At 41.6% G+C, this 18,187-nt stretch overlaps 1 protein-coding gene across 1 annotated transcript; it reads right to left on the bottom strand.

The window, feature by feature from the left end:
• Positions 1–3,200: 3,200 nt before the first annotated feature.
• Positions 3,201–16,948, bottom strand: pcsk1 (proprotein convertase subtilisin/kexin type 1). Its single transcript, XM_068720336.1, has 14 exons — positions 16,531–16,948; positions 15,293–15,397; positions 15,076–15,198; positions 11,998–12,144; positions 10,855–10,931; positions 9,997–10,085; positions 9,062–9,234; positions 8,534–8,746; positions 8,328–8,428; positions 7,757–7,990; positions 6,588–6,745; positions 6,330–6,463; positions 6,068–6,229; positions 3,201–5,432 (listed from the first exon to the last, which is right to left on the bottom strand). The coding sequence occupies exons 1-14, from the start codon at positions 16,717–16,719 to the stop codon at positions 5,010–5,012; spliced, it is 2,328 nt and encodes a 775-aa protein (XP_068576437.1). The 5' UTR covers positions 16,720–16,948; the 3' UTR covers positions 3,201–5,009.
• Between the last annotated feature and the right edge of the window lie 1,239 nt (positions 16,949–18,187).

The following is an 18,187-nucleotide window of genomic DNA, read 5'->3' as shown; positions in this document are numbered from 1 at the left end:
ATTGTTGCCACTTGTGTTTACCAGTATGGATGACATGTGCATTAGAGTGCAGAATGTGTTTTGAGACTGAGAATGTGTTTAGAGTTTTGCTGAAAAGTCTTAAGTGAGATCTACAAATTGTGTTTCACCATGTGAAATAGTTTAAGGTATTGACAACAGACTGCACAAGTAACTAAATGAGTTCAGGCAACTGAGATCTTTGTTCAGCCAATGGGTTTTAGTGTTTTAGCAATTGAGAAAAACTGTAAGTCAGGGGTCGGCAACCTTTACTATCCAAAGAACCATTTTGTCCTATTTTCCACCAAATAAAATGTGTCTGGAGCTGTCTGATATCACAGCTTATAAAGTTTTATATATAGTTATATTATATATACAAAAACTATAGTTTGTTGTATTTATGAAATTATAGAACAAGAATTACAGTTTTTCTCAATTGCTAAGACACTACATCACATTCTCTGAACAAAATTTTCAGTGACCTAAACTCATTTTATGAATGAGGCACTCTTTTGGCTAAACTCTAAACACAATCTCATTCTCTAAAAACCTTGTGTTCCAAAAGGGTAAACACATGCTGCAAACAATAACCACAATTACAACACAGTTGTCATTGATAAAACGCAACACCTCAAAATTGTTCACACTTGTTTCCAATGATGTGATTAAACCGATTGAATATAAGCCAGGTCAGAGTGCACTGGTGGCACAGGTGTGTTGGATGGATGCAAGAATGGAAAGAGACAATCTAAGAGACAGAGGAAGAGTTTGAGTTAGAGGTGGTGGACGAGGAGGTAGAGGTAGAGGTAGAGGAAGAGGACGAGGAAGACCAAGAACAGTCATTTCAGATGAAATTCGAGCAACTATAATTGACCATGTTCTTGTGCATGGAATGACAATGCGGGAAGCAGGACTCCGAGTTCAACCTAATTTGAGCAGGTTCTCTGTGGCCACCATCATCAGGTTATTCAGACAAGAAAACAGGTAAATGTTTATTTTCATTTTGGTACATACTGTCTACAGTACTGAATACAATAACTAGTAATTACAGTGTACTGTAAGTCAGCACATCCTTTTGTCAACAGAAAAACGGGGGAACTAGACTAGGGGGAAACATGCATAGAAAAACTGTATTGTGATGTCCATTGCTATTTACGGTATACTTGATTTAGATTACTGTGCATTTTCCCTTCTTGCAGAACTACAAGAATACAACATGCGGGTGCAAGAGGCTCTGATTGTAGATATGGTTCTTGAGAACAATGCCATCAGACTCCGTGAAATCCAGGAAAGAGTTGTTGAGGACAATATCAACTTTGAAGGAATCAACAGTGTCAGCATTTCAACTATTGATCGTGTGCTCAAACGCAACAGGGTACGCATGAAACAAGTTTACAGAGTACCCTTCGAGCGTAACTCAGAACGGGTCAAAGAACTACGATTTCAGTATGTTCAAGTAAGTGTACACTCTTTACTGTACTTTACTGCGCATAAAGTGTGCATAAAGAACACTCAGGAGTCTGTATTTCTGTATACCTTATGTACTACACTACTTGGTGTATGTATCTTTTTTCACATGTAGAGAATGTTTGAACTGGATTCCATGGAGACGCCGCATGAATGCATTTTCGTGGATGAAGCAGGGTTCAACCTGGCAAAGAGGAGAGGGAGAGGCAGGAACATAATTGGCCAACGTGCCATTGTGGAAGTTCCCGGCCAGCGTGGTGGCAATATCACCCTTTGTGCAGCCATGAGTAACCATGGGGTTCTTCACCATCATGCAACCCTGGGGCCATATAACATGGATCATCTTTTTGCCTTTCTGGATGGTCTTCGGGATGCTTTACGTGAGCACCAGGTTCACCAGCAGGCAGTGCAACCTGTCTATGTGGTAGTTTGGGACAATGTGAGCTTTCACCGAAGTATCCAAATTAGAGAGTGGTTCAACATCAACCCAAATTTCCTAAATGTCAGCCTTCCACCGTACAGCCCTTTTCTAAACCCCATTGAAGAATTTTTCTCTGCGTGGCGGTGGAAGGTGTATGACAGACACCCATACACAAGGGTGAATCTAATACAAGCCATGGAATTGGCTTGTGGTGACGTCACTGTGGAGTCTTGCCAAGCTTGGGTCCGGCACACCAGAGGGTTTTTCCCCCGTTGCCTGGCAAGGGAGAACATCGCCTGTCAGGTGGATGAAGTCCTCTGGCCAGACCCAGCACGAAGACAAGACGCTGAGGCAGAGTGAACACTGATATTGACTTCATTGTAATATGCTTTTCATTTAGAATTGTTTTTCATTACTATACAATTTTTTGACAGTTGGGTACTGTATTCTATTCTTTACCAAAACAGATTTACTGTGTATAATAAACACTTTTTCTTTAACTACATGCCCTGGCTACTGTGTTCTCCATTTTTTTGTGTTGTGTCTAATGATTGATCTACTGTGTTTGAATATTTATGTACTGTGTTTGTGATTTGAAAGCATTGCTTGATTTTGAGCACAGGTTAAATGGTTTAGGGGCGAGTGTTTCATTTTGCCAGAAGAGTCAGGGGTTTTGGGAACGTAGTTTGGACAATGTGGTTTTGTGTTTGTAGTTCTGAGAAAATGGGTGATGTGTCTTAGCAATTGAGAAAAACTGTAAGACAATTATTGACATTTTATTGCTATTTTCAGTGACGGTTTCACCTCAAACTCCAAGATAAGAGGTGTTCCCTTTGAAAGATAAATTAAAAATAACCGTTATTTATTTCCATGTTATTTTTTGTCAAAGCCAGGGAGCCGCACCAGAGGGGCTGAAGAGCCACATGCAGCTCCGGAGCCTAAGTAAAGGCAATAAAACCACACAAGTCCTGCATTTAGAACGTAAAATGATGTAGGCTAAGTTTATGAAAAGTTAAGATACTCATTGTGCAGTAAAATGCTGTATTGCTATTATGTTTTTTGGACCAATAATACCGCTGCATTAATGTTTATGTTGCATTTTACTGCTGTAGATGTTTTTAATTTCTTCATTTCCTGTTATGAACTGTATACACATGTTGATAATGTCGCTGTCCCGTGAGAACCACATATTTAATAAATTAGATCCCCTTGCCCTATATTCTCATTTATCTACTACAGTTTGTCACTTCAGACACTCCTGACGTCCCCTCCCAAATTCACTGCGCGCTGCCAGAGACTCAAACAGACTCAAGGGGTCACTTTGCAGTTTATTACGATAAATCTCATTATTATTTTGTATATCCATACAGAAATTGCAACATAATATTGGTTTGTGTAAACAACCTTGGACTGAAGCGTCAGTCGAAAACAAAAACATAAAGAAAACAGCACGGGCTACACTAAAGAATGGATAAATTACAGGGTGAAGCGTTTGTCCCAAACATCTTCTATTTCCTGTCACCTTGTTGGCAGAGAAGCGGGGCAGGCAGTTCCAAGCTGGAGGATAGAGACTCTGCATAGAAGATTCATAACTATTCATGTCAGAAACACTTACAATAGCATCTATAAATTGATCGACACCGTGTGGAGATGAGTATGCAAATTTATTACAGCGTATATTAAGGCGTTCAAGATGAATGTGCTCGAAGGCTGCAGTGCAGAGCCCCTATTCTACAGATGGACGTGTGATCTATGGTCCATTAATATCAAATAAATAATACCAGAGAAGTAATATTAATGCAATAATCTGTCCAGGATTCAAGGAACTGTTTGTAGTTGGCATATTGCAGAGGATGAACAAACATTTTAGCCATTTGTACATCCACTGAAATACACGGAAGCTTTTTGACAGCAAAGATTTTGGCAGTGTTCATTTGTAGTTATGATAACTACACTCATTTGTAGTGTAGTGCAGCTATTGAGTGAACCATGCCACAAGAAAAGAGAAGGGTTTGATACTGTATATATTATTTCCATAAACTATGAGGATCCTTAGAAAAATATTTCATTTAATGCAGCATTGTACTTATACAAAATTAAACAAATAGCACAAGAAGAAGATTTTTTTTTTCCACTTTGAATGTATCACTACTCCAAGTGAAAGACTCCATCTGTCCCTAATTATTACCAGAGTAGAGGATGGTTATGTTTCCTCTTTTTTAATCTGCATACTTTTATAGTATATAATCTTGCACACTCTATATATTTATCTTAATACTTCTAGAATATGATTCTCCTACTCTCTTGAGCTTTGTTGACACCCTGAGAATTAATCTTTTGTCAACACAGTTCAAACCTTTCACATTGCCGATCGATTAAGAATTTTGTTTAATTTTTAATGTATGCTGACTAATTTCATGACTTTATGTCAGTTTTTTTTTTAAGGATCAATCTGTCCTCTAAAGGTGAGAATATTCCCATAATAGTGTGAAACACGTTGAAAATAAGACTCTAGGACATGAAAATATAAATAGAAACAAAAAGGATTTTTGAAAGTGAGAATTTTAGATGTCAATTGTTGTCAAAACCATATTACAATCATTGTCTTTGTAGAATATATAGATAATATATAGATAGTAATACAAAACTCATATTCTAAAGGTGGCATGCTTGAGCAGGCAGTGAAGAGAAGAGACACAAGGCCTCCTGCTCCTTTCTTATGATTAAATGCTTTAACTTTCACTACATGGAGGTACAGTTTGTAGCAGAGAGGCCCTAAACAAGTCGGGGTTTTGAATCACGGGTGGACTGGAAATTTTATCACGACTTAATGACAGAATTAATGAATGAACGGTGATTGGCAAATGAAGGTAAAGAGATCAGATATGCAGCATTTCCTTTTGGGGGGGGGTAGAGAACTGAGTGGAAGAGTTCTCTTTCCTGTATGTCTTCTCTTCTCTTCCACACCTCCAAAGCCAGATCCCTCTGCTTCTCTCTTCTCTTTGCCTTCTCCTCTGCTGCTCCCCAACCAACACATTGCCATGCTTCCCCCAATCTTAAATCTCGCGTCTCCTCTTGTCTCCTCTCCTCTCGTCTCCTCCTCTCTCCTGTCTTCTCCGGGCCTTCAGTTGCGGTTATCATCTATCATCTCAAACAGGGCCTGCAGCAGTCGGTCATCTCTGTGCCTGTACGGCTTGCTGCTGTAGAAGCCATCGGTGTAGTCACTGTAGACACTGTCCTCGGGGCCTTGGTACTTGTTGATCATGTCCAGAGCCTGGTACAGCGTCTGAGGGGGGAGTCTTGTCGCAGGAGGAGAGAGGCTCCGGCCCGGCTGCTGCTTCCTCCAGGCGGAGGAGGCCTTGGCTACAGACTGTGGCTGCTGCAGGGCAGGGGTCTGCCTGTTGAAGGCCGTCTGAAGGAGACGCAGCAGGGCCAGGGAGGGGGAGAAGGGTGGATTTGAGGGCTTTTTGGGCTCCTTCTCTGGGTTGGAAGGAGAGGAGGCTCGTGCAGTCTCAGTCTTTGGAGGCGGATAGGCCTGTGTGGGCTTCTGTGTCAACCAGACAGACAGAGAGGAGACATGTTAATGGTGTGTGACGCAAATTGTGAGATGAAAATGATCCACAAATCGATATAAAGATAGACAACATAATCTGTTTATTTTGCTATCATATTAAATTTTTATAATATTTATTTAAAAAAATCAATACAATCCCAAAGTGCCTGAGCAGTGATCTATTTTTTTTGGCTCTCTAGTCCAACACAATGGATCTAAAAGTAAACAATGACTGTGATTGTGATAAGTGCTGCAATTTCTACACCGCTCACAAAATATGGACGTAAACACTCTCAAATTGAAAACTGAAAGTCGACACTTAAACCTCATAGTCATTGTTTGATTTCAAATATCCTGGAGAGCACATAATAAAAAGCTATAAATAATATGCACATGCCAATGACATTCCCATCACTCTCGGCTGTACTTTGTGTTTTATGTAAATTGGCAAGCATGCTAACATGTCAAACTAAGATGGTGAACATGGTCATTATTATATCTGCGTGTTAGCATTGTCATTGTGAGCATGTCAGTACACTGAACATTAGCATCAGTTTGTAGCTTCATGGCACGCTGAGGGATTTAACACCCATTCCTTTCCTCTACATCTTAACCACGTTTGTACTCGCCTCCATCATGTCATCCATGTGTTCTACACCACGGCGGTCATTCTGTACAGCGTTGTAGGGAATGTACACTCGAGGTGTCTTCATGTGCTCTGGCTTCTCCGACGTCCCGTGAAGAATCAGCTTCCAGTTTAAAATTCGACCCTCGTTCTGCATGCGGCCCGACTTTGGGGGAAAATAATGTTGGTTAGATCTCAGGAAGAACTCAGGAACAGAAGCTCAGGAGTTATACAAACAAGCCAAATATGCTCTGTGTGTAACTCACAGTATCTGTGATCTTTATGGTCCATGTACCAGCAGGATCTTCTCCCCATGTGTGGACAGACATAAAGTCCCAGTTTCTGAAGCCATTAGAGGACGTGTCCCTCTCTCGCTCAGCCAGCAGCACTGTACTGGTGCCTGAGGAGAAAATCCAAAAAGTTCAATCATCTGCGAACTTGGTTATTTCACTCAAATGTGTGTGTGTGTGTGTGTGTGTGAGTGTGTGTGTGTGTGTGTGTGTGTGTGTGTGCACATCTCTAACCGGCTGGGGAGGTGAGGGTTATGTGCAGGTCCCCTCTCCTGGTGTATTCGATGCTGGCCTCCACCTGTACGTGCTCCAATGAGCGGACTGCGTTCTCCTGCCCCACGCAGGCTTTGGTTGGAATCTCTATAGTGATCGCCCCTGCTGCTTTCAGCTCCCTGTGGGATGCATTAAAATAGCAGAGAATGAGACACACAAACATGTAGTTCCCTGACATGTTCTCATTACCATCTGGGAAACAGCAGCGGGGTGGAAATAAACAAACTACTGCAAACATCACATATTATTGTGAGATAATTCAATGACAAACACAGATTTTGGAAATGAAAACAAGATGCATGTACAGATTTGGTCATTCATTTGCAAAACCAGTTAATCCTCATCTTTCCCAGACATGAATGAAAGGATTTCCGTGTTCAAGCTGCCATAAAGCTGGAGAGGGTTAGACCACTAAGCATTGAGGGAAATGGAGAGCCAAATCCTCGGGATTAGACAGGGATGTAGCAAGGTAATGGGGAAACTGGGTGTCAGTGCTATTGAGCCCCGTAATCCAAAAGAAAATTGCAAAATGGACACTTAAAGGAACGCAGAACTCAGTTGGTTGTAGCTGTTGTCTACTGGTGGAACAAAAAGTATAGCAGCTGAGCATTGTGGGTTAACAATCCATGAAGGAATGCAAACAGACAGACTGCTGAGACTGCAGAACGGGACGTTGAGTTTCTGTCCGTGCTCGGCCGCTTTTGGGTTTAGATATTTAATCCCGTTGTTTAACAATTAGCATTAATGAATATTCAGAGTTGATGATTGACCTCAAATTCAAATGCTCTCAGCTGCAATCATGAAGAATTGAGAGTTACATTTTTTTTTTGATTTGATTCATTTTAATGGCACAGGAAGTCCTCCCGGGATTAAGATTTATTATGGAAAAGCGACAGATGCTTCTTTAATAACACAGATCATTTCATCTGTTTGCTTTAGGGAATAAAGTTCTCTATCTCAAAATGTAATAATTTGCATTGAGTCACAAGTGTAGTCTAGTAATGTATGAGATATATACACTGTAATGCACAGCTACGTCTATCATTTAAAAACAGTGGCCAAAAATCCTGTTGGCAAAGCAACAAACAAAAAATCAAACGAGAGCAGACGAGAGCAGCTGTGAAACATACCTGGGCTGGAAAGAATCATCCCTGACGATGCATTGCTTCTTTTCAGGCGCATGCTTCCACGTGGCCGGGTCAGCCAGGTCCACCAGGGCTTTAGCGTTGAGAAGGCCGAAGCCAAAACGGCTGTTGACCATCAACCCTGCTCCGTTCCTCTTCCAGCCTGGGTTATTGGCCAAAGGGTCGAACTCGGAGGTCCAGACCACAATGTGCTGCAGGTCTCTCCAGGTAAGATCTGGGCTGAGGGACGGAAGACACAATGAGTATTTACTGATTTTGATCTAGTAGTGTCAAATTACAATAAATCCACTGTAAATTGAATTACATTACATTACAGTCATTTAGCAGACGCTTTTATCCAAAGCGACTTACAATTCAGTTTCTATCACATTTCTTCACCGTAGGCACAGCTACGGGAGCAATTTTGGGGTTAAGTGCCTTGCTCAAGGACGCATCGACATGCAACTAGTGGAGCCAGAGCTGGGGATCGAACCATCAATCCTCTGATTGAAGGACTTAGCCACAGTCACCCCATTAAAAATATCACATGCAGATTGTGAGCAACAGCACTGCATACTTTTGTTCCAGTGCAAGGGCAAATATTCCAGCAGCCAGGGGGGCAGAGGCCGACGTTCCCGTGTGAGTCTGAGTGCACTCATTGTGCAGATCAGCACTCGTCTGAAAGCAAGCAGGCAAAGTGTCACGAAATTTATGTATTAAGATAACACAAATAAGGTTACTTGACTTAAAACACAACATAGCGTAACAGAGATAGTTACTTACAATCCTCTGGTCGGTGTAGTCTCCACTGCTGTATGCTGTGGCCAGAGTGGAGGAGCACTTCTCTGCGTACCACGGGGACAGGCCCTGCTGGGAGGCGCTGCTGATTGAGATGGTGTAGATGCTGTCTGTGTAGCCGTCGCAGTCACAGTTATCGCCCTGGCGCCCACCATTACCTGATGCCCAAACAAAGATTGAGCCTTTCCCCCCACGGCCCTGTGGAGGACAAGACAGAGAGAGAGCTGAAGACGATAAGAAACGCTGGATATGTTGTTGTATCAGATATCATCTTGTAGCTTGCAAACATTCAGCTGCTGCCATAATACTGTGATAGAAATAATACATTTGAGGAAAATAGTTTTATGGTATTAGATGTAATACTTCTAGGTAACTCCAGCATAAAACATTGTCCTTATTGATTATGTTCTATCTGATTCCCATCACTGCTGCAGATAGCAGCTCCCATTGGGAACCTCAGTCTGGGATCACACCAGCTGAGTCTGAATACAAGCTGCCCGTCTTCTCGTTTACCTTCTGGATACCGTATTCAAAAGCCTTCTGTGCCAGGCGTCCAGGGCCCTCCACTGTCTTGCCATCATCGTTGGGTCCCCAGCTAGCACTGTAGATGTCCACATGGTTTGGATTGAACCCAATAGAGCTGGCCTCGATGGCATCAGTCACAATTCCGTCGAGCATACGAATCCCTGAGCAGAGAGATGCAGGAATGTTAGCGCCCAGTAACCCTTTTGGTCATTATGCTTTCGGTTTGGTTTGTTTGTTGGCAATTTACTCACTCATAGCAGTAAATAAAGAGAAAACAACTAAATGGAATGTATTAAAGCAGCCTTAATCTAAAGGTTATGAATAATATAATAATATAATTTAGTTTTAGGGCTGCAAATTGTGTGATGTTTGTTTCTGAAGATGCACTAAGAACCAGAGGGCCACCCTGGCCCTTCAAATGTTGCAGCCTAAATATTGCAAACCATTGTTTGGGTGGATTGGAGCTCATTGTGACGTTAACTATCAGGTGTTAAAATCAGATCTCCATCAGGAAATCTTCCTTCCCTGCTGGCTATAAATACAATAAATTAAAATCCAGGGATATGCAGCCATGGACTTTTAACCAAGCACTAATAACAGTGCTTAAAAGTACTTGATGAATTCTCTTTGTGTCCTATTCTTTGGTAGACTATTTACAACGTATGGTGCACAAGCATCCACCACACCTATTGTATGTGTATGTATAACATATCACTGGTGTTAAAACAAAGGCTTTCAGTTTTCATGCCTATATTTATTTATTTTTACACTCAAACTGATTTAATAAATGATCATTTAAATCCCTCATAGCAGTGTAATTTGAATTGCTCAGTCTCTAGTCTCTGTTTGTAAAAACAGATAACAATATAAATTAAATTTACACAAAACAAAATGATATTCACGAGAAAAAAAGAAGCTCTTACCTCCAACCTTGGAGTTGAATGCCACTCCAACACCACATTTATTGTTGTCCGCCTGCATAGCGATCTCCCCAGCACACCTGGTCCCATGTCTAAGAAACAATTACATATTCAATACACATTTAATTGAACCATTCACTTGTGTTTTTAACACTAATCCTGCATATTGGTTCGGCCCCATCCATCCATCCATCAAGTCAGAGTCAGAGCTGGATCTAGAAAATATTACATCTTACACAAACATGCATACATTTGAATTGTTCATGTGTTGTTTTTGGCAGGACATGCATTGTGTTTCCCTCATGGTTATCTTGAACTGTTTCACCTGCACTCATTTCATAGGATGCACAAGAGGCCACTATAACGTTGGATTACATAATTTTTCTTGTAAAAGGTCATGTTTAGAACGGAAATATCGATTGTGATGACAGGGTCAGGGAGATTCTCTAGTTGTGTGGCTCTGTAATTATTCATCTGGAAGAAAAGGCTTTGATCTGTTGAGTATACTGATAACAAAAGAGCACAGGGCTGTTGGCAGAGAGGAAAGTGTGTGGGTGTGTGTATCTGTGTGTGTGTGTGTGTGTGTGTGTGTGTGTGTGTGTGTGTGTGTGTGTGTGTGTGTGTGTGTGTGTGTGTGTGTGTGTGTGTGTGACAGCTAACAGAGGGTGAGCCATTAACTTCAGGCACGGTCTAGCAAAGCAGGTGAGGCAGTAAACTGAATCCTTGGAGTCTTCCAATGCTTGGGCAGAATCAGCGTCTATGTTCTACTAATTTGTGCCTACATTATGCTTATTAATTATTACAATAAGCAAGCCCCGTGCCACACAAATGGCCAATATCAATTCTCCGCAATCAACTCACTTGTTTTCATTCGTGGAGTCGTATCTGGGGAAAGGGTCGGGGTCGTTGTCGTTGAAGTCATAACTGGCTGCTGCATCCTTTGAAAACAACAGACAGAAATATATCAAGGGTTGACGTCAGCGTATCATCTGTGACGAAGGCTTCAAAACACACGTTTGTCAGAGCCAATCTGCTGTCATGGAGACACATTTGGTAGGTGACAAGAGGAGATAGTGATGTGTCATAATAGTGAAACAACACATATTGAATGACTCTGAGGGTAATCGGGTGCTTGTCAACAACTATATTTTGAAATATTCCTGGTTTGACAAACATGCTACACTGTGTGTGGAAATGTCTGTCCTCTGTTTTTGTCTTTCCCATCATTTCCTGCTGCGTAAAATGCAATTAAATATACAAATGATGTTCTTATTAAAGAGGAAATCAAAATGAATGCTTCCTTTCAGTTTCACAGTAACCGCTTTAATATCCGATCAAATCAGACGCCTGTGCCTGTCATTTCAGATCCACTGCTATTAAGTTATGCAAATGCACGCTGCTCATATGCCATGATTGTTAAGGATGAGCGTCATGGTTGATTGAGCCTCTCTGATTAGGGTTAACTTAATTACAGTGGGAGTTGTTTCCATCAGCCCTGTTGTCATACATTATTTCCTTCTCTCCCTCCCACAATCCCTTTCTTCCTCTTCCCTTCTTTTGCACAGGGGCAATGCAGCGGCTTCTAAAAGCAACAGCGCTGTTTGAAACCAAACCACAGATGTGGCTTTTTAATGCTTTCAGAGTTCCTCTCTCAACAGGAGAAACTATGCAAAAATGAAACCTCGCTGAACTCCCTTTCAGTCGTGCTCGCGTTCATCGATTTGTAATTATCTGCAACCCCTTTCACACTGTCGGAAAAACGAAATGTTTTCATATTCTGCATCCCTAAATGCAAGGAGTAATCATTCAGAGCAAAATTTGCTTTACAGCCAAATACCCAGGAATTAAAAACATAAAAAAGGCTTTTTGGAGGCAGACATTATCATACTGAAGATCTAATACCGTCTTTTTTCATCAATTGCCTTAAAGGTGTCACCAGCAGCGTTGCTATGGCAACGGCAGACCTAGACGACGGAGGCTGTCTCCATGGAAACGGTGTCTTACGTAGTTGGAGTAGATGTCCGTGTGGTTCCACTCCAGCCCGTCATCCAAAACGGTGATGACCACTCCTTTACCCGTGATGCCTTTCTGCCACACGGGGATCACGTGCAGGTCGAGCTTCGGCAGCGAGGAAGACGTCCGTGTGTCTTGCTGTGAAGATAAATTACAAAATTTGCAAATCTGTAAATCAAGCTAAATTGTGCGTGGATTACTTCTGAACAGGCTCTCTAAATATTATCATGTTAAAAAGGTCAACCAAAGTCCTCCAGCTCACTCCACCTGCCTGTTCTTCCACTGACATTTACAGAAATTCAACACTTGACTGTTGGCTTGTTGAGTCCACTCCTATGGCCACTTGTAGGCAGATTGCTGCCAGAGGGTCATAATGATACAGGCTTTGTGTATCATTATGACTCTACTTATTCATTTAAGCCTCCAAATACCTTCCAGTGCCCAGAGATGTGCTGTGTGCTGTGTTTCAAACTTTCAACCCACAGCTCCTCTGGCTCGACTCACATTCAGTCCCCCGGTCGGATTATTGAGAAATCCACCTCCGAGACTATAGAATCTCACACGTAGTGAGTGAGGGGGGGGGGGGGGGCTGTTTTAAATGGGAAATCAACAGGAAGTGAAGGAGAGTGAACAGGGCCGATGCCTGTCTGCTCGGGGAAGAGTATGATTCAGAGCCGGAGACAGCTAAGACTAAAAAAAGAACTCACTTTGCTCTTTTGCTCTTTGCGCATTATGCACAGACACTGCAGAGCGCCACCCCAAGACGTGACTCATCCCTGTGATGTATCGCCTCTTTTCCTCTTCTTTGACTCCCCCCCACCCCCACCCTCTAACTAGCTTGTCTTTACCTCTCTTTCTCTTTGGACAGTATCAGCTCCAGCTGACAGTCAATAGAACTCATTCAATGTAAATACTCAGCAGATGTCACACTGTCACACGATGCGTTTCAAAAACAATTTGCTCAAGAGGATTTCACTCCCGACCAGCTCATATCTACAGCTTGCATGTTTTTGGTGTAACACCAAATGAGTCACTTGTCGATGCTGGTAGCAGCTGAGGGGGCTCTCAGTGGCCGGCCATGCGTAGATTTTAATGTTACACAGCAAACACACGCAGCAGCTTATGCGAGTCTCTCTGCAGCTATCGCATATAAAATGAGAGAGTGGACACACACGCCAGAGCACAATGAGATCCCTCGATGCACAATTAACATAGACTGACACTTGCACCGCCATGGATACTCACTCTCTCTCTCTCTGTCTCTCTCTCTCTCTCTCTCTCTCTCTCTCTCTCTCTCTCTCTCTCTCTCTCTCTCTCTCTGGCAGGAGGAATCTCAAGCTTCAAGTATGAGTCACTCCCTGATTAAATTATCAGGCTCCATGCCTTCGTCACACAGCTCCACCCTCACTCTGATGTCATTGTGGCATCACATGTATGTCTACATTTGCAAATACTGAAGCTATGAAAATAACATCACAGCATTGTGGCTGTGATGTTATTTTCTTTCCAGCTATTTTTTCACTGAGCTTTGTCCTTACTGGACAGACGAGGAGAGTGAATAACGATGCTTTGTATGAACTGTTGTGTGGCTCCTGCTGTGACACAGACACAGACTGATGTGGAAATACACTAAACGGCACTTTAAGGCCAATTCCATTAGTGCCATCATCTCTCATCGGCAAAAATGATTCATCTCAATTTGTTTCTTATTCCCCACAAGCGTGTGACTCATGTTCTGTTAGCGCAGGTGCGGAGAAGTGGAAGCTGAGAGAACGTAATGTGAATCTCCCTCTCTCTCTTTTCTGAATGCTCACTGTTTATTTAAAGATACCCATTAGATTGAGTTGCATTGAGTTTTTTATTTTTTTTATTTCTTGATTTATTAATTAAATCAGATTAATGGTCATTGTCATTGTAGAGCCAAAACCATTAATAAATAATTCATAAGTTAATCAACAGAAATCAGCAACTTTTTTGATAATTAGTTAATTGCATTCATCATTTATTAATAATCAATTTAGTTGCTTTTTTCCTTTGGACTCCCTATTTTCAATATTTTCTGACATATTATAAAAAATATTAATTTAATCAAAAGAAAAATCATCTGCAGTTGCGGCCCTAATGGAGTAACTTGTGTTTTAATGTATTTAATTTGATCTGGTAAGAATAAAACATTTAATAAGCAGCACCCAGAAACGTCAACCACTGTTGTATCCACTGTAACATTTATGTGCTGTGGTCAACGGAACAGTGGCTGAACAGAGTTCAAGATTAATGATTAAAATCAGTAAAGATTCTGGGGTCAGCCTACGTTCAGGATAAAGGGTTAGTAATGGGGATGCACAGCTGTGACAGTCTACTGTTCTCTGCTACTACTTTGCCTCAATGGGCTGAACCCTCCCATTCAGGGTAAATTGGGACTTAATGCACGGCTCTACTCTATTCCATCCTGCTGGATTATATTCTCTCCACTCCTCTCATCTCCACACGGACTGCGTTACCAATTTAGCAAATGGCTCTTTTGGCTAGAGCTGCCCGATAGCGTGCTATTGTTACACCGCTTTCATGTTTTGTTTCCCCGCTTTTGTGCATTTCTACACACATGCGTGCATGCAAATTGACTGAAACAGCCCTGTGCGCGTACAAATGCATGTTGCTATATAATACGTATAATTCACACACACACTCAGCGGCCTAGACGCTGGAGGCATGAGGTCGCTGTGAGGACAGAGCACAGAACAGTGTGGAGCTGTCCAGCACTCACAGGGTTTTGGAGAGTCACAGGGGAGAACAGACCAGCTTAACAGCAAACAGGCGGTTCAACCAGACACAACAGAAGTACACAACATATGACCAGTAGGGGGATGTCAAACCAAATCTGTTGTTTTTGGAGCTCTGGAAAGTCCACAGTGTTCAAATATGTGTCTAAAAAAAGGCATCTCTAAGCCAGCACAAACTAGATTAATTGTTGAGCCACCTGTTGAATTCCTCATGTACTTTCTCAATCAGTGCTTAATCTGCTGCTTTGTGTTGTGTGTGAATCACTTTCAAGCCTTAGTGGTGACTCACCAGGTACCACTGCTGGTTCCACATGGGATCATCAAACAGCTTATCCACCGGGCAGTCCCTGCACTCCCCGAGGGACGCTCGCTTGTTGCGACGTTTCTCGTACTGCTGCTCTGCCCACAGCACCTACTCACAGACAAGAGGAGGCGTCCGTTAAAACGAGACCAAAGTGATCACGCACAGAGCAGGACAAAGTCAGTAGAGAAAAGTGGCCACTCACCCGATCATCCTCCGACAGCCGCCTGGTGATGTGGCTGGCACTTCGTTTCATTCTGCTAGGATGATTGCGGTGTTTGAACAAGAAATGGTCTTCCAGGGCCCCGATCTGCACAGAGGAAAGCAAGAGACAGATAGGAAATGACATAATACCAGCCATCTGGTCGCCGAAGCCTGTCGTACAGGTCGAGAAACATTAGAAGACGGTGTCATCACTGCACTGTTACATCTAAATGTCTGCCTCTATTTTATCTATACACTGTGTGGTATTTTTCTATTAAGTGAAGGGTAAACTACGTACTTAGAAATCAGATTACTAGCAGACATACTGTATTTTCAAGATTTATTTTCATGTATTCAAATTAAAAATAATAAAAACAAAGCACAATAATGGGGCCTACAGGTGTGAATGCTTTTCTGTCAATGCTTTACATGCATCTTTGGGGAAAGTAAAGCATTTTATATCCACACGTGTGTCAATTCCATAGTTTACTATTTTGATGACATCTAGCTCTTGTTCTTTGGAGGCTGATGCTTTTATTGTAAATCGCTTTGGACAAAAAGTGTCCTCTGGATGAATGTAATGTAATATAAAAACTGAAAATATGTGTAAATATGTTTCTGACACAGCTGAAGATGACAGCCTCAGTATCCAAGACAGCTCCGTTAATCATTGCCCGCTGATATTCAGAGCTACAGGTTTCATATTAATAAGCTGTCCTTATGATGACTAATGTGTTTGTTTAGGAGAAGACAACACGAGTCAGTCTGAAATGCTGGGGAAAAAAACAGGGCCGTACTGAACATGGATATGAAACCCAGAGTTATCAGAAGTGTGTAAACAGTGAGTCATAGATTGATTAAATCCTCCACCTTTGATTTAGCAGGGTGCTGAAAATGTACAGTGTGCTTTAAGGCTATCATAAAAGGAAGGAGTTTCCATTCTGATGGCTTGATCAAGCAAAGTATGATAATTGATATGGCTATTGCCTGGCTCCACAGCTGGTATTGTAGGCTGCAGGCTTCATTAACGTTTCATGATTAATTTTGCTTTTATGGTTTCTGTTAAATCAGGTGTTTGATTTTAAAACGAGACATTATTCAGGTCCCAGTTTGCTTTGATATTACGCCAAATTAAAAAATATCCATCAAAACTGCCAACACACACCTACATAATATAATTATAATTATAGTTAAGCGCTTTTATTGCTCAAGTCTAAACACTGGGACATTAATGCCTACCTGTCGGACCAGTTTGTAGTCCAGCTCTTTGGCGATCCCCTCTGCAGCGGCCAGTCCGCCGGGGATCTCCACTGCCCACTCGTTCAGGTACTGCCTGTCCCCGTAAGAGGACTCCAGCGACCGGGAACCCGCGGGGAAGAGGATGGCGAAAACACAACACATCACCGCTGGACGACATCTCACTTCCATCTCAGAGGAAATTCAACCAGATGAGAAAAATATATATAAATAGATCTGTACAAATCGGGAAGCTTAAATGCTCCCGATAAAGCAGCCACAACTCCGAGATATAAATGTTTCGTGGTGACTACAAAGAAATCTCCTTGTTTTCTGTTAATTCCTAAAGAAACAGCTGGCTGAGATCGAGCGGACGAGAAACTGCGCGTTATTGGTTCGCCGAGGAGAGGAAATACTAGTGATGGGGAGGGCTGGTGTGTGCGTGTGTGGTCGCCATGGGGGGGGGGGGGGGGGGGGGGGTACACACGTCAAATTACGGGTGCTCTGACGTCAGTTTGGCGTCTACCTTCGGTAAGATGAGAGTTCGAGTCCTTCAGGGAGAAAGTCTGAGAGGGAGGAGGATAAAAATATCCTCGTTTGTCCCTGGAGCTGCAGGAGACACTGAAGAAAGACAACAATAACACGAATCCTAAAACAGTGCTTACTTATACACGTTTATCACTATAAGGCGGATATCCTTCAACTGCAGCCTCAAATCTTCTGTAGTTTTGTACCGAAGCGTTTCGGTAAATGAAATGTCTGTCTCAACCATTAACGCATCTCTCTCTGGCCTCAGGCTCACGTGTCCACGTCGCCAGGAGAGAGAGATGCGTTTCAGCACCGCAGACAGCTCCTCGCTCTCACCGCAGATTGTCGTCAGGTGATTGCCAGTGAAACCAAAACACTGGGATGTGAAGAGAAAGGGGTCTCTCCAGCAGCTGAGAAGGCTATCACAACAATACATAATAATGATAATAATAATAATAATAACAACAAAGACAAGCATTGACGTATCCACATCCTGTAATGAAAGAAAAGTAGTAATACCAAAGGAGGGGGAAATAATCCAAAATGGTATTAAAAATGTTTCCTTTGTAATTCACTTTTATTGCTTTCCAAAAGAGGTGACATCAAACAAAACAAGGGCATCATAATTTGAAAAGAAAACAATCAATGATAAGATAAAACTAAACAACAAAATAAGATAATAGTAACAATGTTACTACTACTATTACTACTACTAATGACAATAATAATGAATATAAACCAGGTACACATTGGCATTAACTGTCATGTACTGTAAAAATTGTACACACGTTAAGTATAATTATCACTCCATAATAAACAATTATAGTAACAGCCAGGGCAGTGTACTGTATATATAGCTCTTGATCACATGTTCGACCATCCCTTAAATATACTAATATATATATATATATATTTATATACACATATATATATATATATATATATATATATATATATATATATATATATATATATATATATATATATAAATATATATATTTTAATATATTTAACCTATACAAAAAGGGGAACGTAACAAACACCTTATTAGGAAAATATTCAAAATGTTTTCCAACTAAAAGGCAAAAGTATTATCAGTGCAATCAATACACAATTTGCATTAATTCAGGTC

The sequence above is a fragment of the Cebidichthys violaceus genome, unplaced genomic scaffold (genome assembly GCF_023349555.1).
Source record: "Cebidichthys violaceus isolate CVI_PGR_0920_01 unplaced genomic scaffold, fCebVio1.0.p SCAF_25, whole genome shotgun sequence".
NCBI classification, from domain to species: domain Eukaryota; kingdom Metazoa; phylum Chordata; class Actinopteri; order Perciformes; family Stichaeidae; genus Cebidichthys; species Cebidichthys violaceus.
Note: the sequence above shows the minus strand (reverse complement) of the source record. Positions and strands in the feature narration are given on the sequence as shown.